Source organism: Stylophora pistillata, chromosome 10 (assembly GCF_964205215.1).
Source record: "Stylophora pistillata chromosome 10, jaStyPist1.2, whole genome shotgun sequence".
Taxonomy (NCBI): Eukaryota; Metazoa; Cnidaria; class Anthozoa; order Scleractinia; family Pocilloporidae; genus Stylophora; species Stylophora pistillata.
The window spans coordinates 25,804,001-25,831,833 of record NC_142528.1 but is presented as its reverse complement, the minus strand read 5'-3'; the positions used below and the strand labels follow the sequence as shown (position 1 = coordinate 25,831,833).

The 27,833-nt window shown below is 38.2% G+C and overlaps 2 protein-coding genes across 8 annotated transcripts in view; one reads left to right on the top strand and one right to left on the bottom strand.

Moving 5' to 3' along the window:
• The first annotated feature begins 433 nt into the window (after positions 1-433).
• Positions 434-3,079, top strand: LOC111323008 (uncharacterized). Of its 2 annotated transcripts, XM_088735240.1 has the most exons (3): positions 434-811; positions 903-1,938; positions 2,763-3,079. In XM_088735240.1, the coding sequence occupies exons 2-3, from the start codon at positions 1,691-1,693 to the stop codon at positions 2,851-2,853; spliced, it is 339 nt and encodes a 112-aa protein (XP_088591366.1). In that variant the 5' UTR covers positions 434-811; positions 903-1,690; the 3' UTR covers positions 2,854-3,079. The 2 variants fall into 2 exon arrangements, with proteins under 2 accessions (XP_088591366.1, XP_022782000.1); XM_022926265.2 differs by having other exon boundaries at positions 434-1,938.
• Positions 2,284-27,833, bottom strand: part of LOC111323007 (uncharacterized) — a 25,825-nt gene continuing 275 nt past the window's right edge. The window contains exons 2-34 of one of the 6 annotated variants that reach the window (XM_022926261.2): positions 25,696-25,816; positions 25,325-25,422; positions 24,667-24,775; positions 23,856-24,070; positions 23,152-23,226; positions 22,453-22,515; positions 21,502-21,578; positions 20,560-21,393; positions 20,316-20,372; positions 19,801-19,888; positions 19,526-19,678; positions 18,622-18,772; positions 17,938-18,005; positions 17,313-17,438; positions 16,866-16,993; positions 15,703-15,776; positions 14,530-14,623; positions 14,182-14,251; positions 13,971-14,065; positions 13,703-13,757; positions 13,260-13,492; positions 12,907-12,994; positions 12,363-12,482; positions 11,708-11,895; positions 10,064-10,106; positions 8,946-9,154; positions 7,995-8,083; positions 7,341-7,454; positions 6,380-6,458; positions 5,771-5,878; positions 4,651-4,723; positions 4,404-4,482; positions 2,284-3,733 (exon numbers count right to left, since the gene is read on the bottom strand). In XM_022926261.2, the coding sequence (XP_022781996.2) occupies positions 3,585-3,733; positions 4,404-4,482; positions 4,651-4,723; positions 5,771-5,878; positions 6,380-6,458; positions 7,341-7,454; positions 7,995-8,083; positions 8,946-9,154; positions 10,064-10,106; positions 11,708-11,895; positions 12,363-12,482; positions 12,907-12,994; positions 13,260-13,492; positions 13,703-13,757; positions 13,971-14,065; positions 14,182-14,251; positions 14,530-14,623; positions 15,703-15,776; positions 16,866-16,993; positions 17,313-17,438; positions 17,938-18,005; positions 18,622-18,772; positions 19,526-19,678; positions 19,801-19,888; positions 20,316-20,372; positions 20,560-21,393; positions 21,502-21,578; positions 22,453-22,515; positions 23,152-23,226; positions 23,856-24,070; positions 24,667-24,775; positions 25,325-25,422; positions 25,696-25,816 (4,323 nt within the window). In that variant the 3' untranslated portion in view covers positions 2,284-3,584. Of the gene's footprint in view, positions 3,734-4,403; positions 4,483-4,650; positions 4,724-5,770; positions 5,879-6,379; positions 6,459-7,340; positions 7,455-7,994; positions 8,084-8,945; positions 9,155-10,063; positions 10,107-11,707; positions 11,896-12,362; positions 12,483-12,906; positions 12,995-13,259; positions 13,493-13,702; positions 13,758-13,970; positions 14,066-14,181; positions 14,252-14,529; positions 14,624-15,702; positions 15,777-16,865; positions 16,994-17,312; positions 17,439-17,937; positions 18,006-18,621; positions 18,773-19,525; positions 19,679-19,800; positions 19,889-20,315; positions 20,373-20,559; positions 21,394-21,501; positions 21,579-22,452; positions 22,516-23,151; positions 23,227-23,855; positions 24,071-24,666; positions 24,776-25,324; positions 25,423-25,695; positions 25,817-27,833 lie in introns of those variants that run through there. The other 5 variants (XM_022926264.2, XM_022926263.2, XM_022926262.2 and 2 more) reach the window with 5 other exon arrangements.

The following is a 27,833-nucleotide window of genomic DNA, read 5'->3' as shown; positions in this document are numbered from 1 at the left end:
AGGTTGTCGAAACGTCAGTCACTACCACCGACAACAGTCCCTCTCAGGACTACACTCACCCGGACGATCAGACTACACCTTCACATTTTAAACTTTGTAAACTAGAAACACAACATGCCAAATGAGTGTCAAAGTTGACCACTGAACAAAATTGGAGACGCGAAGTGATCAAAGATAGCGGATTGTCCTTATGATCAACATCAGCTTAACAAGGGTGGCTATGTAGTTCAATTTTATACTTGGTTCAAATTTTATTTTCCTTTGTTCTCGGTCATGTTAATGTATGATAATGAGTTTGAAACAAAGGAAATAAATTTTGAACAAAGGATAAAATTGAACTACAACAGCTACACAGTTTCTGAATTGTATGAACCATTTTTTGTTTGAATATCTCATTTCACAAAAGGCGATTTGTCGATTTGTATTTTGAATAAAATAGATTAAGCGTTATCCAAAAGACAGTTGGATAATTTCTGTTTTTTACAAACCATTTATTATGCTTGTATTTTTGGCGGTGACGGCCGCTCATAAAAGGTCAACTCATGCCACCTTTGAAGTACATCTGTCGCACTCTGACAGACATGTAAGGAATCTCCGCGGCTTTTCTTTAATTTTTCTAACGGTCGCCTGCTCCGCGCAAGTTATAATATTGTCTAAAAGAGCGTCGTGTCTTTCATAGATGGATTGATTGCATGGTAATTCAGTGCTAGTTAATGTTACCTTCAGAATCAGTATGCTAAATCTAGAACTGCATTTCACAAAAGGCGACATGTCGATTTGTATTTCGAATAAATCTCTTAAAATAAGATTAGCCGTTACCCAAAAAACGACTGAATTATTTCTGTTTTTTACGAACCATTTGTTATGCTTGTATTTTTGGCGGTGACGGCCACCCATAAAAGGTCAACGCTTACCACGTTTGAAGTACATCTGTCGCATTCTAACAGACATAAAGAATCTTCGCGGCTTTTCTTTACTTTTTCTAACGGTCGCCGGCTCCGCGTAAGTTATAATATTGTCCAAAAGAGCGTCGTGTCTTACATACATGGAGATGCAAAGATATACATGGTAATTGCTAGTGAATGCTACCTTCAGAATCAGTACGCTAAATCTAGAACTGCATTTACGTGTCCAGAGTTCTTACACAAAAAAAATCAAGTATCTTAGTCGATATCAATACCTCGGGTAAACGATAAAATTTCAGACGACCAGTATCTGTTTCAACGAGAGCTCGCGTGTGTCCATATCAACTCAGGAAAACGCTGATAAACAAGAAAATGAATAAAGCAATGCTATGGTTTGTGACAGTGATGTGATCTTTCAACTTCGTAACTCTTCCAGAGGATCGTGCATCATACGTAACATAGAAAAGTTAGGAAAGAAATAACAATGGCTTTGGCAAGTGACTCTAACATTTAAAACTCGATATAAACTATTTTTTTTTAACGGCTTCTCTTTTTTTGGCGACGACTTTTGAGTCAATATCAACGGAGATCTTTGATTGGCTTTAGAAGCGTATAAACTATAGATGCAGCACTAATATTTTCAAGTGTGAGGCATGTTTTTTTCAATGGTAACGCTTGTATAAAAGATCCATTCCCAACGAAAAACTATCAAACGAGAGTAACCTAACCACCCTTCAAAGTTAACCTCTCCCTCATTAAGGGCTGACTAAGAAAAGAGCGCCAAAATGAACAAAGTTGTTCTCTTCGCACTGGGAGCATGCTCCATTGCTCTATTTCTGCAGGCCGTCGTTTCAAAAACATTCGACCCAGAGAAAGCGAAAGATTTTGTGGCCGAGAAAGAAGTATCAGCTAATGCCTTCACTGGTAAAGGATGGAATCTTGATTATCTGAACGATGACTATAACTTTGACTTCGACGAAGAAGAAGAAGAAGAAGAAGAGGAAGAAGAGGAAGAGGACAATTTTCCGGGAAGGTAACAGCTTCTCAATCCTTAAGCTAAGTAAACGATTTACCCTTAATTTACTATTTTTTAGTTTTTCCGTCATTCATCTAAAATTGCTTCTATCTCGCGAACCCGTTGTGAGTTTGCATTAGTTAGCAATGCGAACAAATAATCATGTTGTGTTTGTAAAGCTATAATATCCCGACTGATACTATTTCCTTTCATGGCCCACGAAAAATTCAAGATAATGGAAAGGGGGAGGAAAAATTTCAAAATAAAAAGGACAAAGTAGGTTGGAGGAGAAGGTTAATATTTGCTTTGTAAATGTTTGCAAACTGCGGCCTCGTTTCATCCAATAAATCAAATCAGAAGATCTGAGTTCAATATCACTCCAACGGTTGGAACGGTATATTGATTTACGAGACAAATAAACAATTTTACAGTCGGTATATTGGTAACAGTTGTCACGTTATTAAGCTTAGATCAATTTATCAAATCGCGGTAGTTGGGGTGCTCCCCCACCCCCTACTAGGCAGGCTCTTGTAGGTTGCGTTTTCAAATTCATCCCCTTAAGGAGTGACTAGCATTTAATTTTTCCTTACAATATTACCCCTGAATTGGACATGAAGATCACGAGAGTAAAAGAAATGATCACTAATTTAAGAAACTCGACTCTCAAACAAATTCTCCTTGTCAGCACTTCAGGAAATGTATGTTGAACAGTATGGAGAATATACATACTGATGTTAGGGTGTAAAGGGTCAAATGAGAACTGCGGCCAACTTATTTGTTATCTTATAACTGGTGCTATGAATGTTTTGTTCAAACTGAAAAATTCTGTCGTTTGCCAACAGATTTGTGCAGGAAGATCCAAAACCATTCTGGGGTCGCCAAAGGAGAGTCGGTGATACGGGGAGGGGATCGCGTAGGACTCGTAGAGTTTGAGTCGAACAACGCTGCGAATAATAACTTCGATTTCGAGAATCCTACACTCATGGATCACGATCATGAGAACTCTAAAGCCTTAATTTCTTAGAGAAAGAGGAGCTAAATATCAAGCTACTGATCTGAAGTGTTTCAGTCTGCACTTTAAAATAATGTGTACTGGACGTTACTTACTCGCTGGTTGTGTTAGCGAAAAGTTTAAATAAAGCACGCTTTTTTCACGTTATCAGAATGACTGGTTACTCTCGCTTTTGCTTATGATATGACTTCCCAAGATCCAGTAGTAATAAATAGAGATATCTCAGTGTTTCTGCTTGATTGTGACCGTAATGGAAGAGACGTGTCTGCACTCGAGGACGAGATGACTCAGCTTGAGAGCAACGCGATTGGGGGCGACATGGCTTATTAAATAAATTAAATGTACAGCAGAATCAGTGTCATATTCTATAACTCCCTTAAATTCCGATTACAGTGCAAGAGATAGATTTATAACAGTCTGACTCTTGCTCGTTAATAAATAAACGATATTTTTCTAGGTTCTTAAATTTTTGATTTAATTAAAAGTAATAACAATTTAGACATGTCGGATGGTTGTGATGCTTAGACGCCCCAGTGCCACCCCCCCCGGAAATAGTTCATAGATCTTCAACAAAGTAGCTGAACACTGTCCACAACAGGTTCAGTCGCAGTGTAGTTGTAAACCACAGGATCACTCTGCACGATTACTACCATCACCTCTTGTTTTTGGACCCTCTGTTAATTCTCGCCCCAGCACTGTTGCTTTTCTCTGTTTTCGATGGTTGTTCTCCAATGACCGAGGACCTGGCTAGGAGGTTGGGCACGGAATGAGTTTTGATGGCGGGAAAACACACGTGACCCTCTAAATAAGGAATGAACAGACCTTACAACGAGGGCTTTAGGGAAGCGAGTTTAATAAGAAAACTGGAGCACCTTCCTATAACACCACTGAACTAATTTCAGTATTTGGTTTTGGCGAAAAGCCACTTTAAATTGCCAATTCTATCAGACTGTTCACAGGCATCCGTTTGACCGTATTAAGGATTGAAACGATTGGACAACTCGCTTGAAAACTGAAAACTGAATGCTTAATAAACATTTTCTCGATGAGAAAAACGAGATATTATGGTCAGTCTAACAACTTTAGATCCAGCAAATACCGCACAAAAAGCCTTTTGTAAAACGACCTTTCACGGAATTAAGGCAAAGATTTCAGCGATTTTCGCATCTCTACTTTCTCCTTCCTCAAACAATTTTTCTAACACGTAGTATTTGTCAGTTAAAGTCCATTTGTAGATCAGGAATGAACCCCAAATTTAACACTTTTACTCCAACCCTTCCCTTAAATTCAATCAATGTTAACCGTTTTTATCCTAAACCACCCTCTGCACATTTTGCGTCCCTCTTACTTCTTTAGCATTTTTCAATCCCTACATCGCAAAAAACAACAATTCCAAATACTCGTGTTCCCTAGTTCCCATTATCCAAAGAGACAGATTCTCGCTTATCATACTCAATAACTGAATGTTCACCTGACGAAAACGAATTCCTCCTTGGAGAGAGCCCCTCAGATGACGATTGTTCCAGGGATTGCGAAAAGTGTGGACTCGACTGCGAAAAAAGGGAAAAAGAACTTAGCCTGGCATAAAATCGATCTAAGGCGATGAAGGTGGAAAAGTCATAGAGTTTCACTATTAAAAAGAATTGATCCTTCCTCTGCATTAACTTCCTTTATTGACCAGACTCAAACAATGCGAAATTGAGAGAAGCAAAACTTACTATCAGAGGGAGGGTGCGTCCAGAGAGAACCACGGGGTCCATGTTGGGGAGATTGACGGGAGAGCGATTGTTTCTAATGAAGAAGAAAACAAAAATAATTTCAATTCTGAGAGGTTACGCTGGTTACACTATAAAAAAATGACTGAGTCGGCTGTCGCGGAAGAAATGTTTTTCTCTTCAATTCACTAATCTAATGGGGTGAACGTTACCGCTGGTCGACTTCCAAGAGTTAGTTTTACATCAAGCAATAGAATAATTTTTATTATTAAAAACTAGATCATTGGATAATGCAATTCAAGACTTTTTATTGGCTTAGCCATTATGGTATATCAGCCAATATACCATAATCTACGAATATGGTAAGCGTACGTATCAGCTTAAAATTAAAAGGGAGCTAAATTTAATAAAATTTAATAATTTAAGTTAACGTCTTTAATAAAACAATTATTCCACTCGCGCTTGTTGGATATGAGATGATTATAGCCAACTCGGCGCTACGCGCCTCGTTGGCTATCTATCATCTCATATCCAACGCGCGCTCGTGGAATAATTGTTAAATGTGATTACGTTGGTTTCGCTTTTTTCCCTCTACGACTGGTGCAGAAAACTTGTACCACTTCATTAACCAATCAGATTCACAACCAAACCCAGTCTTAGTCTTGGTTCACCTCATTTTCCCGCGCTTCAGCCGCCAGTTCTTTTTACTTTGAGTTCTCGTTGGCTTCACGGGTCATTTTCCCTTAATTCTGATTGGTCTATGTAATTACTTTGGTTTGTGGTTCACGATAGCCGATCGAAATGCGAAAACCTCTACAATTCGTAAAAGGTAAAGCAAACAAGGGCAAAAATAAAGAGCAAAAGAGTCAGAAATTTGGACTTCTGACTCAAGTCACAGCACATTTTCAACCAAATCAGTCCCGTTTTTTTTTTTTTTTTTTTTTAAAGAAGCAGTAAAACGCTTTATTAGGGAACAGGTTTGTAATTTAAGGGTTACTGGTTACGTTTGTTACGAGCAAAGTTCCTGAGCCAAACGCGTACACAACTGCGTGCCCCTTTTGAAAGAGTTATGGGGCTATGCAAAGACTGTGCTTTTATAGGTTTCTGAAACATTGTTTCTTACTTCTGTGGCGAGGTTTTCTTGGCTCTGTTGTCAGGAGAGTATTCCTTTCGGTCGGCCATGATGTTTTTCTCTTCGTCTTCGTGAACAACGGCCTGCCTGTAGACCCAACTAGAAACCGTACACACGTTGAGGCAAGTCATACAACAGGAATTGAGTGTTGGAATCTTTTCAAATGACACGACAGGACAAGATGAATTCACGGAGTAAACGAAGTAAACCGGAGAAGGCGAAAAAAGAGGCGAGGAATGTTAAAAAGAGAAGTTTCATTGTCATGCATAAGGTAGTCGCCCCAACCATGAGGAGCACTTCCTAAATTCTTCCTCCATTGTTCCTAAATGCTCTGTCACGCGCGAAGATGGGAGCGCCAAAAAAAAAGTAAGTTCTTTTTTTCGCACTCCTCACCTCGAGCGTGACTCACACTTAGCGCTCGCCTTGCGCTTGGCTCTGTTCGACTGAAAAACGCAAAAGAAAAAAAAAGGCCGGTTGTGTAGGTTACCCCATGATCGTTGCGTTGATTTATGAGAATTTCAAATGTTATTATCTGATGAAAACAAAACAAAGCAAATTTATCTACAGCAAAGGTTGAAGATAACTAAAATAAATGATCACCTGTAGGTCATTTTTTCTCTATTTTGCTTCTCCGTGGCCGGGGAGGTGGAATTCAGATGACTTGCCATAGCTTCACGGGCTGAAGAGAACAGAATATTAATTAACGCAAAAATAACACGTTTAAAATGGCATTAGATGGTTATCGCAACCCTTTTTCAATTCTTCCTTTGTTGAACTCTGTGAAAATTGGACATACAAAACTTAATTTCCACATCAGATTTTCTAACACCTGGCCCTCGTTAAACATCTACCCTCGAGCATCTGTTACAATTTTTTTATTATTCTGATTCTCATGTTTGCCTTTGACCGTGTGATGATCAAAACTGCTTGCCGTTCCTTGGTCTGCGGTGTTAAAAAGTCACCAAGTCACCAAGTCAGTGGTCAAACGTCAGCGCAGGTGCGAACTTTGTAATGCTTAAATGGCACATTTTCAGACCAAGAGATCTAACAAGAGGTTTAAATAGCCAAACAGTCAATGAGTCGTACTATTTTAAAGCGTAGATTTTTTCTGTGAAAAAACCTCAAAACACAAAATAGTAACTCTACAGGATACTTGTAATTAACTAAGCTTCGAGTTCGAAAAGTCTCGAGTCTTCCTTCCCCCTACTTTTGTTTCCTTATGCAGACTTCTGTGAACTTTTCATTTTTCTTTCGCACATTTTGCGTGACAGCGGTTGCTTCTCGTGCTTTCCTTGGAAATTTTGCGCGGGAAATTGGCCCACAGGCTAAAATTTATCTCCTTATGCATGTCCGATGTTTGACCGCTGTTTTTACCTCACCGCAGACCATAAACAAAACGAACAAAGAAAAAAAAACCACTGAAAGAAAAGAAACAGCTACCTCTTGTCTTTAATCAAACAAATCTATTTCCACACGTGCATGTTGCAGTTAGATGCAAAATCCGAACATTTCGTCTCCAAAATTATCAGATTAAGTTTTTTTTGAAAGCGTCAATCCTCACCTGCAAAATATTCCACTCTGTTTGGTGGTTGTCTCCTTGTAGGCGGTGGTTTCACCTCCTGTAATTTATTGATTTCCTCTAGCTTCTTAAACAAGGCTAGACGTTTATTGGGATCTTATGAAAATAAAAAAATAATAACAAAAGATAAATTCAATAATGAATAAATAAACCAAAGGCTTAGTTGGTGGCGCATTCGACCTCAAGATCGGACTTGGGTGAGGTTTGAATCCTTCCTGGTATTAAAAGATACTCATCTTTTTTGCTCCAAATCGTAGCCAATGTTTTACAACGTTCAGTGCACACCACAATTTATCTATTTAGCACTTAGCTTACGGGAGAGGCGTCATTTTTGCGTTTTTCGGACGTATGTAGGCAGGCTCGTGGCGAACGCGAGGAGTGTGTCACGTGCAAGAAGGGAGGTGGTGAAAAAAAGTGAAGCGTTATCCTTTTCGAGCCACTTCACTCACACGAGTCTCGCCCTCGCGTGCCCCTCGTGCTCGTTTCCCGCCTCCTCCGCTCTTCTGAAAAAACGCAAAAAAATGGCGTCCGCGAAGAAAAAACGTTCTTCATAAAAGGTATTTTGAGGAAAAACTGCACAAACTACTTCTAAACTACCTTTTCTCTTCTCTGAAGAAATTGGTCTTCAAAACATACCTAGCAGCTTTTTCCTTCTCGCGGAATTATATTTCATCTTTTTTGCTCTTCTCATCATCAGTTCAGCTGTCTCAGAACTTCGGAAACCCCTGTAAGTAATAGTTGTAATAATACTTAGTGTTCATAACATGGGCGTAATTAAAGTTTACAAACGCTAATGATTTCCCCGTAATAAGGCGGAGCGTGACTGGAACCTACAAAAGTCCAAGCTTAACCCCTCTGTGCAAGACTCTGATTAACGGGCTTATTTCAAACCCAATTATATACTAATCAGAGACAATGAATGGATCTTAGTATATGAAGACATGCGTAAACAGAATTGTTTTGCACACAGGGCAGCAATTGCCTGGAATTCCCTACCAGATAATTTAACACACCTTTCTAATCCAATTGCTTTTAAAAATAGGCTTAAAAAGGAAAGAAATGACGTTGTAAACATAAATTTTGGAAAGGGAGGTGGCTCTATTGTTTATAATAAGAATTCAAATTTCTACTATTTCTGATCTATTATGATACATCAATATTTAAATTCATTCTGTTTCTCATTTCACACTTTACTCTAGGTTTATTTATCTTATTTACGTAGATAATATAGTAGGTCCACATCAGCTGTAAAGTTGCCAAATTTTTTTAACCGACTTTTCAAATAAAGATATGTACGTACGTACGTACGTTTGTTTGTATGTATGTATGTACGTACGTACGTACGTACGTAGGTAGGTAGGTAGGTAGGTAAGTAGGTAGGTAGGTAGGTAGGTAGGTAGGTAGGTAGGTATGTATGTATGTATGTTCATACGAGTCGAATCCCGCGGGAAGACCCTCGCGTGGAAGGAAAATTCATTGCTCAAACTGAGTACTCACTTTCAGTGAAGCTTTAAAGGCTTTCAAAAATAGATAAAAAACGGAATGAGAGAGAAAAACCCTTTCTTTGAACATCAATCACATTCTTACCACTCACTACTCAGCTCGTCTGCGCGATGTGACAAATGACTCTGCACGCCTGAAGTCATTGACATCTGGTCGTGATCTATGGTTGCCTTGCCAACAGGCTGTTGACTGACATGGGTAATGGGTGAATCTGCTGACCGCCAGGCCTGACGAGGTTTTGGTGCCGTGGATTCAAGTTGGAAGGCAGCTCTGGAATTCTTTTCGAGATGTGTCTATATGTGAGTGAAGAAGTGTTGTGAAAATAAAGACCGCGTTTATTATAATTATCAAAGGAGAAAGAGACAAGGTGAGCGTAGCCACATATTCATTTCCTCGTATCTCTTAATTTCCCACAATTCCATCTCAACGATCACAAATTAGAAACCGTTTCTTTAGTCTCAAACTTTAATTGATCTACGTTATTAAGCCAAATAATGTACCCTATGGTATGTATATGTGCACGATCCTTCGCAGTAAAGCACTATTTAAGCAACAGTGAAAATCAGACCTGAAAAAAATTCAGGCCTGTACTAGTATCGCAGAGGTCAGTGGTTCGAATCCCGTACACGCCTGAATTTTTTTTTCAGGTCTGATTTTCATTATTGCTTAAATAGTGCTTTACTGCGAAGGATCGTGCACATATACGTTTCATAACCGCAGTTCATATATATGTATTTCATATGTTTGTTGTTTGATTTATCATCTACGGGTTTATGTCGAATTAATTTGATGGCCTGCTCCCAGTTGGCTTGTTAGCTCAATTGGTAGAGCGCTGCACTAGTATCGCAGAGGTCAGTGGTTCGAATCCCGTACAGGCCTGAATTATTTTCAGGTCTGATTTTCACTATTGCTTAAATAGTGCTTTACTGCGAAGGATCGTGCGCATATACGTTTCATAACCGCAGTTCATATATATGTATTTCATATGTTTGTTGTACCCTATGGTGTTTGAAATATAGGGCTTTACAACAATTCCAGTTGTAGATCACAAAACAAAACTATTAACAAATTGTTCAAAAGTTCCGATGCTTTTAACTTGCAAGATAACTCTTTTAAAATGAACAAAAACTTCATGGTCTCCTAATTCTAGTTGTTATAGAGTTACAGATTGAAGACAATTACAGGTAATGGTTGCCTCTTACCCATACCTTCACTGGTTTCCCTGGTGATTTCAACACTGGTCCCCTTGAACACAAATCAGAGCCGTTCAAGTTAGTAAAAATAAACTCTGCTTTTTTATGAGAGTTAAAATTGTTCGCCAAACGCGTGATTACTATTTTCATTTGTCTTAGAAGTCATATATTGACTTTTGGAGAAGACATTATGCCAGGTGCTAAGTCAAAATCTCAAAGAAAATGGTTTTGTTTTACAGCGAAGGCGATAACAAAATAATTAACTAACTAAAATTCGATACCCATTCCAACGATAGTAGACATCTCGATTTTGAAGAGGCTTTCCGTAAATCCTTTGACGCCCAGTACTGACTATTATCTGGATATATCAACAAAGTTGAAGTGGTAAATTGGCCACCGTATCGATTACAAAAGCTGAAACGTCATCTTTTGTAATCGTTACGGTGGCCAATTTACCACTTCAACTTTGTTGATATATCCAAATTATTTCGTTACTCCCACCGACGCAGCCCCAAACAGTTTCTTTCGAAACTATCAGCCTTTATTCGGGACTATTATCTATTTTTTTCATACACTATCACCCCTGAATCACACATCAAGGTAACGAGAATAAAGGAAATGATCATCAACTAAACAAGCTCTTGATTGTAAAACAAATTCTCCTTGTCTGCGCCCAAAGAGATGTATAGAGAATAGTATGGAGAATATGCATATTGATGTTATGGTGTCTTAGTATAATTTCAGAGCTGAGCAGAGTTTCCAGCAATCTGATTGGTCGAGCGGTTCCTTATATGATGCTATATAAACCGCTCCACGCGGTTTATATAAAATGTTAAAATAAAAAGTTAATAAATGTTACTAAAATGTTATGATTTTAGAAATTTCTCTGTTGTTCAGCTCCGAAATTATACTAAAAAAATTATTCGCCTCAGGTTCGGTGAATATTGTCGAATAATCCCCTCGACTTCGTCTCGAGGATTATTCGACGATATTCACCTCGCCTTCGGCGAATAATTGTTAAATATAAGGGGTTCACAGATACTGAGGGTGGTTTTTCCATGAGGCAACAGCCAGGAAAACTACCAGAAAGACATGGAAAATCGAAAGACCCAATAAAAGCACTTTGTATCCGATTCGAAAAACAATCCAAAAACCAACAATTGATTATCACCTTGTCAATCAATCCCTTTCCTAACCTCGTTCCCAGGGTCTCTCATGAGAGACCCTGGGAACGAGGTTGTCCCCTACCTACAAATTCTAAACTAACAGTAAAACGGTAAACCAAGTCACAGATGAGAAGCAACCACTTAAGTTTTCTCCGCCAAACATTTCACACCCTGACACCAGAATGCATATTCTCCTGTTCACATTTCCTAAGGTGCTGACGAGGAGAATTTTATTTTAACAATCAAGAGCATCTCTAGTTTGTGATCGTTTCCCTAATTCTCATGACCTTAATGAGAGATTCGGAGGGTGATATTGTAAGGAGAAATTAGATGCTAGTCACTCTTAGGGGTTATAATTTGGATATATGAACAAAGTTGAAGTGGTAAATTGGCCACCGTAACGATTACAAAAGCTGACGTTTCGAGCGTTAGCCCTTCGTCGGAGCGAAGTATGTATGTTTAACTCTTAGGGGTTAAACATACATACCTGGACGGAAGTTGTGGAGTTTCACTTGGTGTCCATCCTTGCTCTAAAACGTTTTCGTCAAATTCGAAAGCCGTCAGATCCACTTCTTCATCATAATCAAATTCTTCCTCTTCATCATCATCGTAAAACTGAGCTGCCCTTAGAGCTTCATTCAGCCGACGACGAACCCGCTGACCACGGAAATGCGCCTGGTCGAGAAAGACGAATCATTTGGTATTTCAGTAAACAAGAGTAATTATGGTGGGGACTCTGAAGATACTCATGACTAATTGGTTAAATTTCTTTTCCTTTTTTTTTGGGGGGGGGGGGGAGGGTGCAGAAAGCCTTTTATCTAAAAACCAAAACCATCCTTATTAGAGCGCATTTCAGACGAGTGCCGCAAAACCGAACACAAAGGTTATTATTGCAACGGCCAGCCATGGAAAAGGAAAATAAAAAAAGAAGACATTGAGAATTTATGGTAAAAAACAAGCAAACTTCTTTAAAAGCGGGAAAAGGCGATTGCCTTTGGTTTTGCATGTGATTTGTTGAAAGGGACCGCGCAATTTCTAGACTAACCACAGTTGGATCTAGGATTACTTTTGACACTCTCTGAAAACTGCGCAAACTTATTATTAACACCAGCAAAAAGAATCACTCGTGCCGCTGTCTTCACCTGAATTATGGTGGCTGCAGAATTCCTTTTTGGATCCCATGGTTCCCTAGGTTGTTTCTTGAGTTGCGAACGAGCCAAATGGCCCCGCCACGCTGACTGGATGGTGACAGCTGCGAGCCACTGTAAATAAAGAAAAACAAATTGTTGATCATGTTAAGGGGAGGATGGAAGTGTTTTGGTCTTCCAGTTCTTTTTGTCATTTGATGAGAAATCTTTTTATAAATATAAAAACTGGTTCTAACTTCCAAAAGTGTTACAAAATATAGCCATCTTTGTTATCACTCAAATATGTTTGCACTTTGTTATCCAATCTAATCCACTCTAGACAGATTTGTTAACAGAAGGTTCAGACTTTGTTCGGACTTATCCAATCTATTGTTCCCTAGGCATCTTCGTTAACGCTCGAGCAGGTTCTAATCTGCGATCGTACCGAACGCCGTCTTGAGCGAAAGACGCAAGCTATAAAACACCTTTTCCCAGCTAACCTGCTGGATTTAACAAACAGTTATAATATTTTTTAATGTCAGTAGCACAATGAACTTACTTTGGTGGTGTTGACATCAATCAAATGCCTGATGTACCATCCTCTCCACAGTGCCTGGATCTTGGTTGCAGCCGCATCTTGCTGTGCCCTGTTTAAACAAAAATAGTTGTCGCTTTAACTCAGCGGCTGCTCAGTATCCATGTTCCGTCACATTCGGCGGGGTTCATCAAAATTATCACCCGTCAAGTTAGGCACAACGTCTAAAAACGCGCAATAAGAAATCATGTTAAGGCGGAGTCAGAATTCCAAGCCAAATTACCCACTGCGCCACATCCTCTCAATATTTACTGCAATGGATTATGACACTTCGCAGTGACACCACATTCAGATATTTACTTTATTGTGCAACTTACACCACATCTAATGACTGTTTAGTTTTTCCTTCCTTTTTGTTCCTTGCTCCCAGCTGATGCAGCTGTGGATGGTGTAGCTGTTGCTGACGCAGCTGCGCTTTCTCTTCTCGGCTTCTATCACTGTCCACAGTTCTGTCTTCCTTAGCTATACAACACGCGTTTTCTGGACTGAAATTTTCGTGTTCAAGCAAGTGTTTTACCGCCAATTCAAATCTTTCCTGGTTGTGTTGACTCTGGCATTTAAACAAAGCAAAGAAAACATCATTACTATAAATGATAACAACAACGACAGCAACAACAAATGGAGAACTAAGTAATTTAAAATAATGAAATAAAATAACATCTCTTGACCTACTCATCGAAGAACAAAAACCTTTCACCTTTCCTCAAAACAATTCATTTTCGCATTACAAAGTAGTAGATAGTCAAATTAACCGGTTTACCTTTAAGCGTAGTCTTCTTACAACACTTTCTGGATTTCTTGCGTCCGTATTGTCGCTGTTGTATAAAAGTGCATATATATTAGTATACAGTCATAAACTCCCTAAATACAAACAAACTCTAGTCAAAACGTCTGATTTCAACTCTTTTCACTCTGGCTCTCAGCGCAATCAAAATGCACACAAGCGGGTATCAATCACAATGAAACTCAACTGTTTGTTACGTCGTGGCTTCACCATACCTTGTATGTTTTGTTTCAAAGCCACCTACCTTAGCTCTTTTTCTTGCTTGGCCTTTAAATTATCCTGAGACTGGAGTTGGTTCTGACACATTTCAAGGAACACAGCCTGACTCTCAGCTGAAACCTGTAATGAAAGAAAACGCCGATGGCAAGCTAGTAAGAATGTGTAAGGAATCGTTATTCAATGAAAATGTCAATCAAGGTTATGGAAACAGTTCAGTTTATTTTTAGTTTTCTTACTTCGCTTTCCTGGTGCAGAATCTCGTCATCCAAATTCCTTAGGTTTGGCAGGTATTCCGGTATCAAGGTTCTGTGGAGATGATTTGATCTCTCAGTCAGTATAAGCTACAGCAATTAATAGAGAAAGATGTTTTTTCGTCTTGTCACGAGCGTGGGACAAAGAAAAAATTCTGAGTCTCCATGAGAAATCAAACCTCAGACCTTCGGATTCTGCGCTCCGATGCGCTACCAATGGATTCACAGAGACTCTATGGTGAGCAAGGCCCATTACGAAGTTCACCTTTCTTATTCTATTTCGAATACAATAATTTATGTTCGCAAACAGAATATGAATGCAGAACAAAATACCTGCAATTAGGATCTTCATAAACAGGATTTCCTGCAACCTTTAATGTTGTTATTCTGTTGCAGTCTTTAAGCCCGTGGAGAAGACTGTCAGTGTCTGTAAGAAATTTATGTAATCAATATTATCAATAGGTAAGTGCAGAATCGCTTCAGATAAGGATGAAAACGGTAAGATAATATTATCAATATTATCAATTAATATTATTAATATTATCAATATTATCAATAGGTAAGTGCAGAATCGCTTCAGATAAGGATGAAAACGGTAAGATAATATTATCAATATTATCAATTAATATTATTAATATTATTAATATTAATATTAATAATATTATTATTAATATTATTAATATTATCAATATTATCAATAGGTAAGTGCAGAATCGCTTCAGATAAGGATGAAAACGGTAAGATAATATTATCAATATTATCAATTAATATTATTAATATTAATAATATTATTATTATTAATATTATCAATATTATCAATAGGTAAGTGCAGAATCGCTTCAGATAAGGATGAAAACGGTAAGATAATATCAATATTATCAATTAATATTATTAATATTATTAATATTAATATTAATAATATTATTATTAATATTATTAATATTATCAATATTATCAATAGGTAAGTGCAGAATCGCTTCAGATAAGGATGAAAACGGCAAGATGGTGAAAGCTGCCTGCATTCGATATCCACCAGACCTGCGCTAGTTTCTACTAAATAAAGGCGTCTGCAGAAAGAAACTACACACGCGTCGAAATATTTTGAGTAGTTTTCTGCTGGGTGCAAATTCACTGCCAAAGCAAAGAAGACCAAGAGAAAATATCACTTTTAGAATAAAAACATAAAGGACAGGTGACTAAAATGAAAGAAACAAGGATTTTCAAGTAGAACACGACATTCACACGACCACCTTAGCTACAATTTTCTTCGTGCATGTTCGTATCATAGAAAATTATGCATTACTGAAGCTCGTGTGCAGTTAAAATAGTTCTACTGTACAATCAACCACGTCAACAAGTTTTGGAACGGGTGTTACAAGGAAACAACAACAGTTAAAAACAGCAAGTCTTCGAAACAAACGTAGTTTGCACATGCAGCCGCCTCTCATAGTTAGAAGCCACTAAAAGAGCGGGCAAAATTTACAGTTTGTGTTGCAATGTTCATACCTGATATTAGGTTGTTGCTGATATCCAAAAACTCCATCATGATCAAATTATCAAGGGGCGCTAACCGAGATATGCTACAAACAGACACGAAATATCGATGAAAACCTCAATAACCTACGAAGACAACTGGATGACTGAAATCAAAATACAGCCATAAGCTTCTACGGGCGCTATGAGCAATCACTCAAAATTATCTTCAGTCTCGATTTGGATCAGCAGTGTGACCTTATTGGGTTTGTTGTACGGTGTTCTTAGGCGTACACCGAAACGTGTCCTATTGTAAGTAGGAGTACAGATGAGAACCTGGAACCTAATGAATAGACATGCACCACGTGACCATAGCGGAGAAAGCTACAAATGAAAGTCGAGAGTCATCCGTAATTTAGTATTAATAAAAATAATAATAATAATAATAATAATAATAATAATAATGATAATGATGATGATAGCAATAACACTGGGAATTTAGGAGAAGACAATCCCCTAGGTGGCTCTTCTTGCCCACTGTTTCCGGGTCAAAGTGGAATAGGCCATTTACGAATTACCCTTGGCTTCTTTTTTCAAAACGAGGCCTGGTTCTCAACCATTCTTGCGAAAATGAATCTAATTTGCTTGAATGAAAACGTGTTGCTTTTTTATGGACCAAGACGAAGTTGAGGTCTATGAGAACGACAATATTTCGCTTTATTAAGAATCAAGAATGAGTTGTTAATTTCGAGAGCCAACTGTGGTTGTAGCACAACAAATCAACGAGAGTATTTTATGTTTTCTCTGTTCTACCTGTCTTCTGCCGTTTTTTTGCGACTTCATTACCGACACTGTCCAAGAATTACGAACTTTGTAAGTGCGCTCCACGCACTTCTCTTCTTTTAACGCGGGGTCAAAGCGGGCACTCCCGAGCGGGCAAGACGGGCTCGAGTCATATTGCCCGCAGGCGCTGCCAGGGATATAATAAAAACACGGATTACTTCCGACACTGATTTGAAATTTGTTCTTACTCTCCGTCATGATTTCTTTAGTTCTGGTTTTGCAACACTCAATCGAAAAGCGCTCCATACTAAGGGGGGCGAGCGGGTTGGACAACTTAATGAGGAATTACATGAAGCATTCAGACCCTTGCACCATTTAGAGTAAAATATCTCTGTGGTCTTCTTGTTTCTTACCTGTTTTGACTGACGCTGAGAATCTGAAGCAAAGGCAGCCATACAGTCGACAAAGCATCTAAGGAAGAGATGCTGTTGTCATCAAGTCGAAGTTCTCTCAAGAGAACACTATTTACAACGCGAGGAGGCTGTAATAGAATAAAAGAATTATTTTCAGGCAAACTATCGCATGAAAGAAGGGGGCATGTTTCTAAAGAAACTGTGGTGCTGTGTCGGTGGGGGAGTGTAACAAGATGATTTGGTTTTATCAACTGAGTTGATGATGTGAATTGGCCCCCGTAAAGAGTTTAAAAGCTGACGTTTCGAGCGTTAGCCCTTCGTCAGAGCGAACAAAGAAGGGCTAACGCTCGAAACGTGGCCGATTTACATTTGATAAAACCAAATCATCTTATCGCATGAAAGGATAAGTTATCAATGTAACCATTTTCAAAGATGAAATCCACTTACTTCTAGTAAATTATTTGCTCGTAGATTCAACGTTTGTAGCAGTATACAGTTGTCTATCTCATTGACTCGAGCCAAGTGATTGTGGGCAAGACTCAGATGCTGAAGTCTCGCGAGGTTAGACAAACCCTGTTAAAGAAAACGTTTATTATTGACTCTAGCGTACCACTTAACAAATGGTAAACACCACAACGTACACTTTTGAGTTAGGGATGCACGCGGGAGGTTGCTAAGCACGAAAGAAGCGTAAGAGTCGCGCGAGGCGATAGCCGATAGCGACTTCAGCTTCTTGAGTGCTTAGCAAACTTCCCAACTGCATCCACAACTCAATAGTGTATGCTGTGCCGTATACCTTTTGTTTTATAACACAATATTGATAAATTGGAGCAAAAGAGATCCCTTTTATTTAACAAATCTTACGTGACCAGGAAAAACTAGCGCGCGAAAGCTAGTCTTTCGTTTGCTAACGTCAGTAGCGTACACCCGTTGGCAAATGGTGGACACTGAATTGACTAATCAGAGTGCGCGCTTTACTTTGGTTGTTATAAGTATAACATAAGGTCTACCAATCAATAATTTGCTATTTTTGTTAGAGAAGGCTCCCACGACATCTCCAGCTTCATGTTACCTTAGTGTTTATGAGTTGATTATTATCCATGAGAAGTTCCTGAAGCCACCTGCAGAATGCTAGATCACCTGCACAAGACAGAAACAGCACTATGTTTGTGGAAAGCAAACAGTTGTCTCTTAAATGGTACATTCTAACAAAACCAAACAGAAGAACTTTTAAAATAAGCAGGGAGTCCTTTTCTCAAGGATATCGATTAGTTACAATCGTTACAACGTCTGTAAACAGACTAACGTTTACCTTGGGATACTTCACGTAATTGCGACGGCCTCCAATACGAAATGCAAGGTTCATACCCTCTTTCAGAAACAAATTTCAAGGACTTTTCCAGGACTCGTTCAAGAATCAGATTGATTTTTCCACTGAGGACTCCAAAATTTCACCTTAAACCCTTTTATTCCCAAGATTTCAAAATCAATTCTCCTTACGGTCTACATACATTTCTTATAACGTAAATTCGGAAAACTTTACTGCTTGAGTTGAGAAGATTTCCGGGACTTTCCAGGACCTGTAGCCTTTTTCTAGGACTTTCCAGTCCTGGAGACTCAAGTCGTGAGGAGCGAGATGCATGTCGCGAATAATGAGATTTGTCTTACGCGGAACGTGACGCGTCACGCGATATGCCGCTGCTACCTTTGAACGGTACTAATCATAAAATAAATGATTTTATTTCTTCATTTTTACCAATTCTAGTGATCTTGTTATTTCTCAAGTCCAAAGACATAACGGCAGTAATCCCTTGTAATCCATGTACAGAGGATAGGTTGTTGTTGGCAAGAGATACGTCTTCCAGCTTAGAAAGATCTTTTAGGTTGACTGCTTCAATGTTGTTACTCTGAAATGAAAGTGGAGGAAAAAAGATGACGCATCACTGCCTGTGTAACCAGGGTACTGATTTTTAAGAGTCTATGGGTTAGTTCGTTGGTGTATGAGAGAAAATCAATCTATTTACAATCTCAGAAAAAACTGATGTATTAAGATAAAATTCAGTTTTTAGAATTAAAACCCTAAGAGCAGCTAAACCTCTTACATAAGCCTTTTTTTTTCCCCCACCCCTCCCACCCTCGTCAATCTTGCAATTAAGAGTTTCTGTACATTGTGTAGACCACAAAGTGGATGAGGAAATTTTGATTGAAAAGGAGGGGGAGATAAAGCTACAAAGAAGAAGGTTTTCACGAGAGAAATGTCGCACTCGTGCAAAACAGTTTAGTCTGAGTTTGTAACCCCAACCCAATCACCAACAATTCTGTTCCAAGGATTTATTGTGCACAGAGCGTGTTTAAATGTAACCATGACAACCAAATACGGAGATCAAAGATTTGCGCATGTGCGAACGTTGTTCTGGCTTAGAGGCGAGCAGAGTTCTGCTGCTTCTTAGGACAGAGCGTTTTAAAAGAGTTTTAGACACAATATTGTTTTCTCTTTCTCTATACATTATATCGCGCCTTTCCTCTTTTATCGTCAATTCAAACTATGTTTTATATCGTACACTACTTTGTATTTTTACAAAAGCCCTTTATCTGTTTTGGCATCGCTTGGCTGCCCTGGGAATATGAAAATTGCTGAGGACTGAGACTGAGTTGTTCACCTGTAAATGAAGTTCTCGTAGTTCCTTACACTTGTCTAAACCTTCAACTGCCAACAATCCGCAGTTTTGAAGTGACAAAGACCTCACTTCTGGACACTGACTAAGCCCTTGCATACTACAGCTTGGAAGGCTGTTCAGCACTATGCAATTCACCTGAAAAAATAAGCACTCTCCATCGTGTTCTAATATTTTTCTCCTAAAACATCCTCACGATTTTGAAAGCAATGCCTGTTTAACCTGTTTAACAGGCTGGAGAACAGTAGCGCACTACTTACTCTAGAGAGAGGAGTACAGGGAGGAGATGACATCAAAAGCTGTTCTTCAGTTAATGCAGGAAGATGTTTGCCGGCAGAAAATACTCTTCTGTAAAGGGATAATTAGGGAGAAGTGAAGATTAGTTTTTTGAGAAAAATAGGAAACCGCTATTTAATAACCTATTCAACTTACATGTATATTCATTGAAATTTGAACTTGTTTTAAGAAGTCATTTGTTATCTGTGAAAATGTTTTTCCCCCTATTTATATCCTATTACCCTTTCATTGCTACGTCAAACATTGGTGTCATGAAAATAAAGGAATTATCGCCAAATCACGAAGCTCTTGATTTTTAAACAAACTCTCTTCATTCGTCAGTACCACAGGATACGTATGGTAAAACAGTAATACAGAAGGAAAAACATGCATACTTATGTTAGAGAGTAAAGGGATCTTCATACCATCTGGTTTAATTTTCCCATTTCAATTCCTATTTTTTCCAAAGTAACATTCCTCAAACATGCCTCAAAATTACCTTGGTCTTGACTTCATTGCTACAGGATGAGTTCTCTCCTCTGATGTGGATACTGTGCTGTGAAAACCAAGACAATATTTTGTTAATAACTTTGCAGACTAATTAGCGCACAATACAAAATGTAATCAGTCAGTTCGATGTTGTACAGCTGAAGCTGGTTTGCGAAATTAATTGTACTGAACTTACTCTGTAAACTGCTGAAACATCATCAATGCTAAAAAATATGACATTATGTTTAATTTACCTCCAAGGAGTATGTTCTTTCACCCAGTGCAGTCTCCTCGCCTCAAGTTCTTTCGTTAATGCCAATCCTGCAGAGGGTTTTGCTTCTTCTTCTTCCCTTCTCTTTCTTTCCTCCTCTTTTATCTCTTTTTCTTCCATTTCCTTTCTCTCTCTTTCTCCTTCTTTTCTCCTATTTTCTTCCATCTCCTTTCTCTTTTTTTCTTCTTCTTTTCTCTTATTTTCTTCCATTTCCTTTTTCTCTATTTCCTCTTCTTTTCTCCTATTTTCTTCAATCTCCTTTTTCTTCCTTTCTTCCTCTTTTCTCTTCTTTTCTTCTATCTCCTTTTTCTTTCTTTCCTCCTCTCTCCTATCAACTATCCTTTGTTTTTCTACCTCAATTTTCCTCTGTATTTCTTCTCTCTTACTTTTCTCTTCTTCTTCCTTTTTCTTTTCCTCTTCAATTTTCTGCTGTTTCTCCTCAGCTTCTCTCTGTTTTTGTTCTTCCTCTTTTTTTCTCCTGGCTTCTTCTCTCCTCCTTTCCTCTTCCTCGATTCTTCTTTTTTCCTCTTCTATCTTTCTTTGCTTCTCTTCTCTTAATCCTTGCTCTTCTTTCAATTTCCTTTCCCTCTCTTCTGCCTCTTGCTTCCTTCTTTCTTCTTCTTGCCTCTGGCTCTTCTCCTTTTCTTCCCTCCTTCGCTGTTCATCCCTCCTTCGCTGTTCATCTTCAATTTTCTTTTTCTCAGCTTCCTCTTTGAGTTTTCTTTCAACCCGTTCAATCCTGTCGAGTTCTTCATTTCTCTTCTTTATCCTTTCCAACTTCTTGGCTTCCAATAATGGCTGAAACTCTTTCCTTATTCTACATCAACAAATTGATTTATAGAATTGTTACTAATCACTACACTTTGAATACACGTCTTTAAAAAAACAATTTACATTTCCAATAGCTATAGTCATAACGTTATACCTGAAGCCTTTGTAAAACTTCTGTATTTTAGTAGCAGCAGCCTCCTGCTTTTTAAGTTGGTATTCTTCTTCCTTTTTCTGTAAAAATAATGTGAGAGGCAAAACTTTAATATGAGCAAGAAGGATAATCAACATTTATCAAGCGTTGGATGTTTTCTTTGTGTAGCATAGTGTTATAAAGTCAGACATGTAAATCAAGCGAGGCCAAGTAAGCTACAATAATTTAGTTTTCACAGCTTTCGCCAATCTACGGCATTGATTTACACGTCTGACAATCAACATCGTTATAAAAAGTGACATGTTTTGCAAGATAAATTTGTTTTCAATTATCAACTGTGTTGGTAATGTGAATTGGCCACCACATCTGATTTTGTCTGCAGTCAGACGTGTCTTTACCATTTAAACCCTAAGAGTGACCAGCATCTAATTTCTCCTTACAATATCACCCCTGAATCACATTAAGGTAAGGAGAATAAACGAAATGATCACCAACCCAACAAGCTCTTGATTGTTAAACAAATTCTCCTTGTCAGCACCTTGGGAAATGTATAGAGAACAGTATGGAGAATATGCATACTGATGTTAGGCTGTAAAGGGTTAAGTGGTCAAAAGCAGAGAATGGTGGGGTGACTGCTTCATACAGGTTCAAGTCTAATACCGGTTCCACAGTTTAGGGGTATATAATTATATAAAAAAACGGAAAACAACGCCGTTCTACACCATAATCGACCACTTAATGTACAGAATCTTGACCAAAAATACTGCTTACTTTGATTTTGGGAGAGAAGCATGTACAGAACATTACCTGGAAGATTATTTTTAGCCTTATTTGAGTGGTTCTGTTTTCAGTGACCGTTTAATACAGGTGGAAGACAATAAAAACAGGCTGTCAGAACTTAGTAAAGGGTGACCATGACCGTTTAACAAAGGTGAAAATTACAATCATGCCTACCTTTGTCTTTGCCAAAGCCTCACTCTGTTTCCTTGTTTCTTCCTCTATTGTCCTAATCTCCATCTACAGTGTAATCAAATGAATCATCTGTAATATTTCTTTGTGGTAACTTAACTTAGAGACAAGAGAGGTTTACAAGTTATGCTTTCTGAGTTGTGTACTAGTCTAGAGAAATTTCAAAGGGGTTATTAGTTTCAAAAGAAACTGTGATGCTGTGTAATGATCACGGTCTTATAATAAGTGAGGAGAATTTGCTACCTTTCTGTAATCAAGAAATGGATAGATATTCCAGTCTTCTCGGATAAGGATGAATAAACCGTAGGCCCCGTCTCCTGCAGGGTTAGGGGTAGGAGACGTTAATTTCCCACGCACGAGATTACTGTGTGGTGGATGTCCTCCCCTAGGTGGGATGGGTGGGTATTGGCCCTGAAAAGCCCCTAAGGAGAGTGGTCAATTAACCTATGTATGTATGTATGCCAATTAACCTATGTATGAAGGGTTTTGCAAGATGATTTGCTCTAACTTTTTAACTGAGTTGATGATGTGAACTAGCCACTGCAAGGAGACTCTAAAGCTGACTTTTCAAGTGTTAGCCCTTTGTCAAAGCAAATTGTGGGTTGTGTGTAGTTTATATATACAATATAACTGAGCTAAGAAAAATTCTTATTGAACGACACAATCGAGTTGATTTAGTGTTACCTGGAATTGCTCCTCCATTTCTTGAAGTTTCTTCTCTTCCTCCCTGGCTTCTGCCTCCAATTTAGTTTGGAGAACCTTAGTCAAGTATAGCAAAGGCAATATGAGTGCAATGTACACAGACCTTTGCAGCTGCTTTACACAAATCATTAAGTAAAACGTCATTAACAATTAACAAATGGTAAACACCACAGTGTACACTTTTGAGTTATGGATGCACGCGGGAGGTTGCTAAGCACAAAAGAAGCGTAAGAGTCGCTCGAGGGGATAGCCTTGAGCTACTTTAGCTTCTTGAGTGCTTAGCAAACCTCCCAAGTGCATCCATAACTCAATAGTGTATGCTGTGGTGTTTACCATTTGTTTTATAACATAACATTGACACATTGTAGCTAAAGAGTTCCCTTTTATTTAACAAAGCTTATGCGACCAAAAAAAACAAGCGCGCATGGAAAAATAGTCTTTGCATTTGCTCACATCAGCAGCGTACACCCATGGGCAAATGGGGAATGCTAAATTGACCAATCAGAGCGCGCGCTTTACTTTGGTTATGTTATAAATTAAAACTGTTCTGTGTTAAAAAATGTGACATCCATCATGTAATTTGCATTACACTAGTCAGGATGTTATTTTAGTTTGCATGAACCTTTGAACTTTTAGTCACCAACGAACCTAAAGTAAAAGAATATGTTTTTTTTTATGCGGAATACCTCTTGTTCTTTATGTAGCCTCTCTTGAGCAGCCTCAAACTGCACTTGTCTCTCATGACGAGCTTCTTGCTCTCTTTCACGTCTCGCTTCATTTTGTTGCCTTCTTTCTTCATACCATAACTCTCTCTGCCGATCTTTCTTGGCTTGCTTCTCTTCTAAATCCCTTAACTTTTGTTTAGCATTTTCCTCAAGGGCTTGAATTTCTTCGATGATGGCTAGTAAATGATTTTAAACCGCTGAAGTTACATTCACAATGTAACAATTAACTGATGATTTTTAGTAACATACACCTCTGCCAATGTCACCCATTGCACAATTTGCACTACGTGTAATTGCCAAAAGATATACATTGGTGAAACAGAAAGATGTCTTGTAGGTGACTGATTCTGAGAACATCGCCGCAACGCAAAAAGGAATGATAAGGATGCATCTGAAACCAGTCCCTTGACACTTAAATCTCCCTGATCATTCTAAGTTGCGTATGTTGGTCTGCAGCCTGTCCTTATGTCCAGGCAGTTCTGAAAGCTGCAAAACTCTAGAACAAAAATTTATCTTTCATATGGGCACTCTAATTCCTCCAGTATCAACAAATGCTTTATCATTGAACTAATCTGTTTTCTTGTGACTGAGTTCCCACCAATAGAAGGTATGTAGCTCCATTTTCTACATATAAACAGACATAACCCAGAATTCCTCAATTCGTTCTGACCAAGGGCTCATGCTCAAAACATCAGCTTTGAAACTCTTTACAGAGGCCAATTCCCATTTTCAACTCAGTTGGTAAAACCAAATTATCTTACAAATTTATTACCTGGTCTAACAATATCCAAGGCAAACTGATTATCTTCTTCATTCTTATTATCTCCTATTGATTTTTCCCTTTCCTCTTTTAGCTCTATCTGTTCAAGTTCTGACAAAACCTAATTCATCACAAAATACAACTGGTTAGTTGCCTTAACCCTCATTTCCAAGATCTTAATAGAAATTCTCTGTACAACTGCCATACAATTCTTATCAAGTTAGTTTCTAGAATTTAGTATTGTATCAACTAAGAATCCCCTTAAGTTGATATTTTTCTTTATTCTCATTACTAATGTCTGCTTGACATTGTGCTGTTATTGTAAGGAAAAATTCTGTCTTGGTCACTTGTGGAGTTAAAGGGTGAAGGAAGTAATGAATACCTATGGCTGCTTTAATGCCAGTGACACACCTGGCGATTTTAATTACCAATCATGGCAAATTTGATCACTGTGATTGGCATACAAAATCAGTGATGGCTAGTGTGTCAGGCATATAGGTAATTTTCTATGCCAATTGCTGGAATCAGTAAAAATCACAATCTCTACACCAGGCACAATTTACAAATAAAATCGCCAGGTGTTTTGCAAGCTTTACATGTACCAAAAGGGTATTTGCAATCAAGAAGAGAAAAGTGCAGTACCAAACAAAAATAGAATCAATCTGCTAACCCTATCTCTAATAACAAGAGGATTTTCAGTATAATCATCTCCAAGTTCTTCCTTTATTTTCTGTGAGAGCAAAGCTTCATCTTCTTTCACTGATATCCCTGTGGAGAGACAGCACACAACATAAATATGTACTTCTATTCACATAAAATACAACACATGACAAGGTTTGATTTTTGTCTAACTGTTTCACAACTACCCCATCCTATGTGCAATTCACCATTTACTGAATGTGAGGGTTCTCAAAATACAAACTCAGAAAGTATGTAAAAACCAAGGACAAGCATGCTTGACTAAATTTAATCAGTCATTAGTCTGTGTGAACATATATCATTTAACAAAAAGAATACAGAAAACAGCAGATTCTAACATACCAGGGGGTAATTTTTCCAAGATTATCCCACATTCCTTCACTTCCTCTTCAGCATTCTCTGTTCGTGATTGAAGAAGTTGCAGATATTTCTGGATGGTGTTTGGTAAGTTCTCACCTTGAGACTTCATAATAGACAAGAGCAAAAAGGATGAATCAATACTTAACTATTTCACTCTTAAGATGCCAGTAATTTCTCCTTCCTGTCTGCCATAAAATTTTTATGATGTTAGTTTAAATAATTTGGTATTGCAAGGCTGCGCTCTAAGGAAAATTGAATGGAGCCCAGTGCTCTGAAACTTTGAAATCCAGGGTGCCCAGCATATGCTTTGTATGAAAAAACTAAAATTTCCGAGTTTCCCAAGCTAAGAGCAAAAGTAAGGCGCCAGGGGGCACCGGGTGCTGTTAGAGAACAGCCTTGTATTGGATCAACTAATACCTCCCTAATTGATATTTTTCTTTATTACACGACTTGGGTAGTCAGAGGGCCAATAACTAAAATCAACCAATCAAAATGCTCTATTGCTGGTCAATATTCTCTCAGTATTGGACTGGGCACTGTCCAAAATGGTGCCAAATGATACTGCACTTGTGTCCCTTTGAACTTCAGTTGTATAATAAATCTCTTATTAACCAAGCTTGCTCAGGACTGTACTGGAAGAATATCGGTTCTCGGTCTTTTTTGTATGGACCTTGCTGTGCTCGGTCCATACTGTCAAGACCTCGGGTCGATATTCTCCCAGTATGGCCTTCGCACTTGGTTAATAAGATATATTTATTGTTGTCACTTTTCTGCTTGATATTATATTGATACTACAAGGAGATATTTTGTCTTGGTCACTCATGGGAGTTAGTATGGGTAATAACTTTATTTTTTTAGTGCAATTTGGTGTTAATAAGCACAAGTATATAAACTTTTCAAAGAAAAAAATTGCACAAGCCAATAGTCGTAATTTGCACCCACGTTACAACTTTGCACTTGTGTTATATGAGAAATCTTTTCATTTCAGCGCTTTATGCTAACTTTTCAACTTACTAGCCAAGTAGCTAGTGATAACTTAGATGTTACAACAGTTTCAGTTTATTTACAAGCCAAACTGGCTGGGGGAAACTTGTTACAATATGTTATCAATAGCGTGTTATTTCATAAGTCACGTAACACTTGATTGTGATACAACGACCGCATGATTCTTCAGTGAGTGTATTGAGATCCTCACGTCATTCTCTAGACGAGCTTGATCATGACAACCTAAAATAAAGCTTTGCTGTGTCTCCTCAAGAACCATTTCCTACGTCTCCCGATAGTAGACAAACAGCACCTGTTACAAAACTGAAAACTACTAGCCAAAACTGAATTCTTATTAGTCAGTGTGGCTAGTTGGTTACCATTGGTGTTGAGCCCTGGATAATGTTCCAGGTGCAGCCAAGTCAGTCACTGATGTTGTTACTACACCTTGATATGATCTACAATCTATCACTGAACAGACAAACAGTAACACCGAAAATATTTGTTTTCTAGGATAATAAAGCAACAATTTGTTAATGGTGACATCATTTATGCATCTGTCCTCCAACAGGTCATAATTAACCCTTTAACTCCCAGAGGTGATTAACAAGTAACTTCTCCCTACAATATCCATACATTATCCAGCAAATAGGTTATGAGAATACTCTAACTGATCAGGTAGAAGTTGTTACCTTGATTGAACACCAAATTCTCGTAAGCTACTTACAAGAAAATGTGTAGCAGCTAGAGGGGAGAATTAACAATCAGATCTTAGTGCGAGTGTGATTCATACATGTAAGCTTATCATATAACACACTCTAGTTAGCAGGTCCAGTTTACAGGTACGTCATATGTTGCATTCAATTTACAGCGTAAAAAATATATCTTTTTCAATTCAAAGTTATCTGCATAAAATACTTGTACTCGTCAATAAAAAACAATAGAGTTAGATTAAACTCGTACATCTTACCATGCATAATTCAGCGCTGAAACAATATGATCCCTATGTTTACTAAAAATTATTTATGCTTTCTTCGCTCGATGAGCATAATACCGTATGATAATAGATGAAATAGAGAGGCAAAAAAATCTCGAATACAAAACTTCTACTAAAACTACAATTACGTTCATTCATT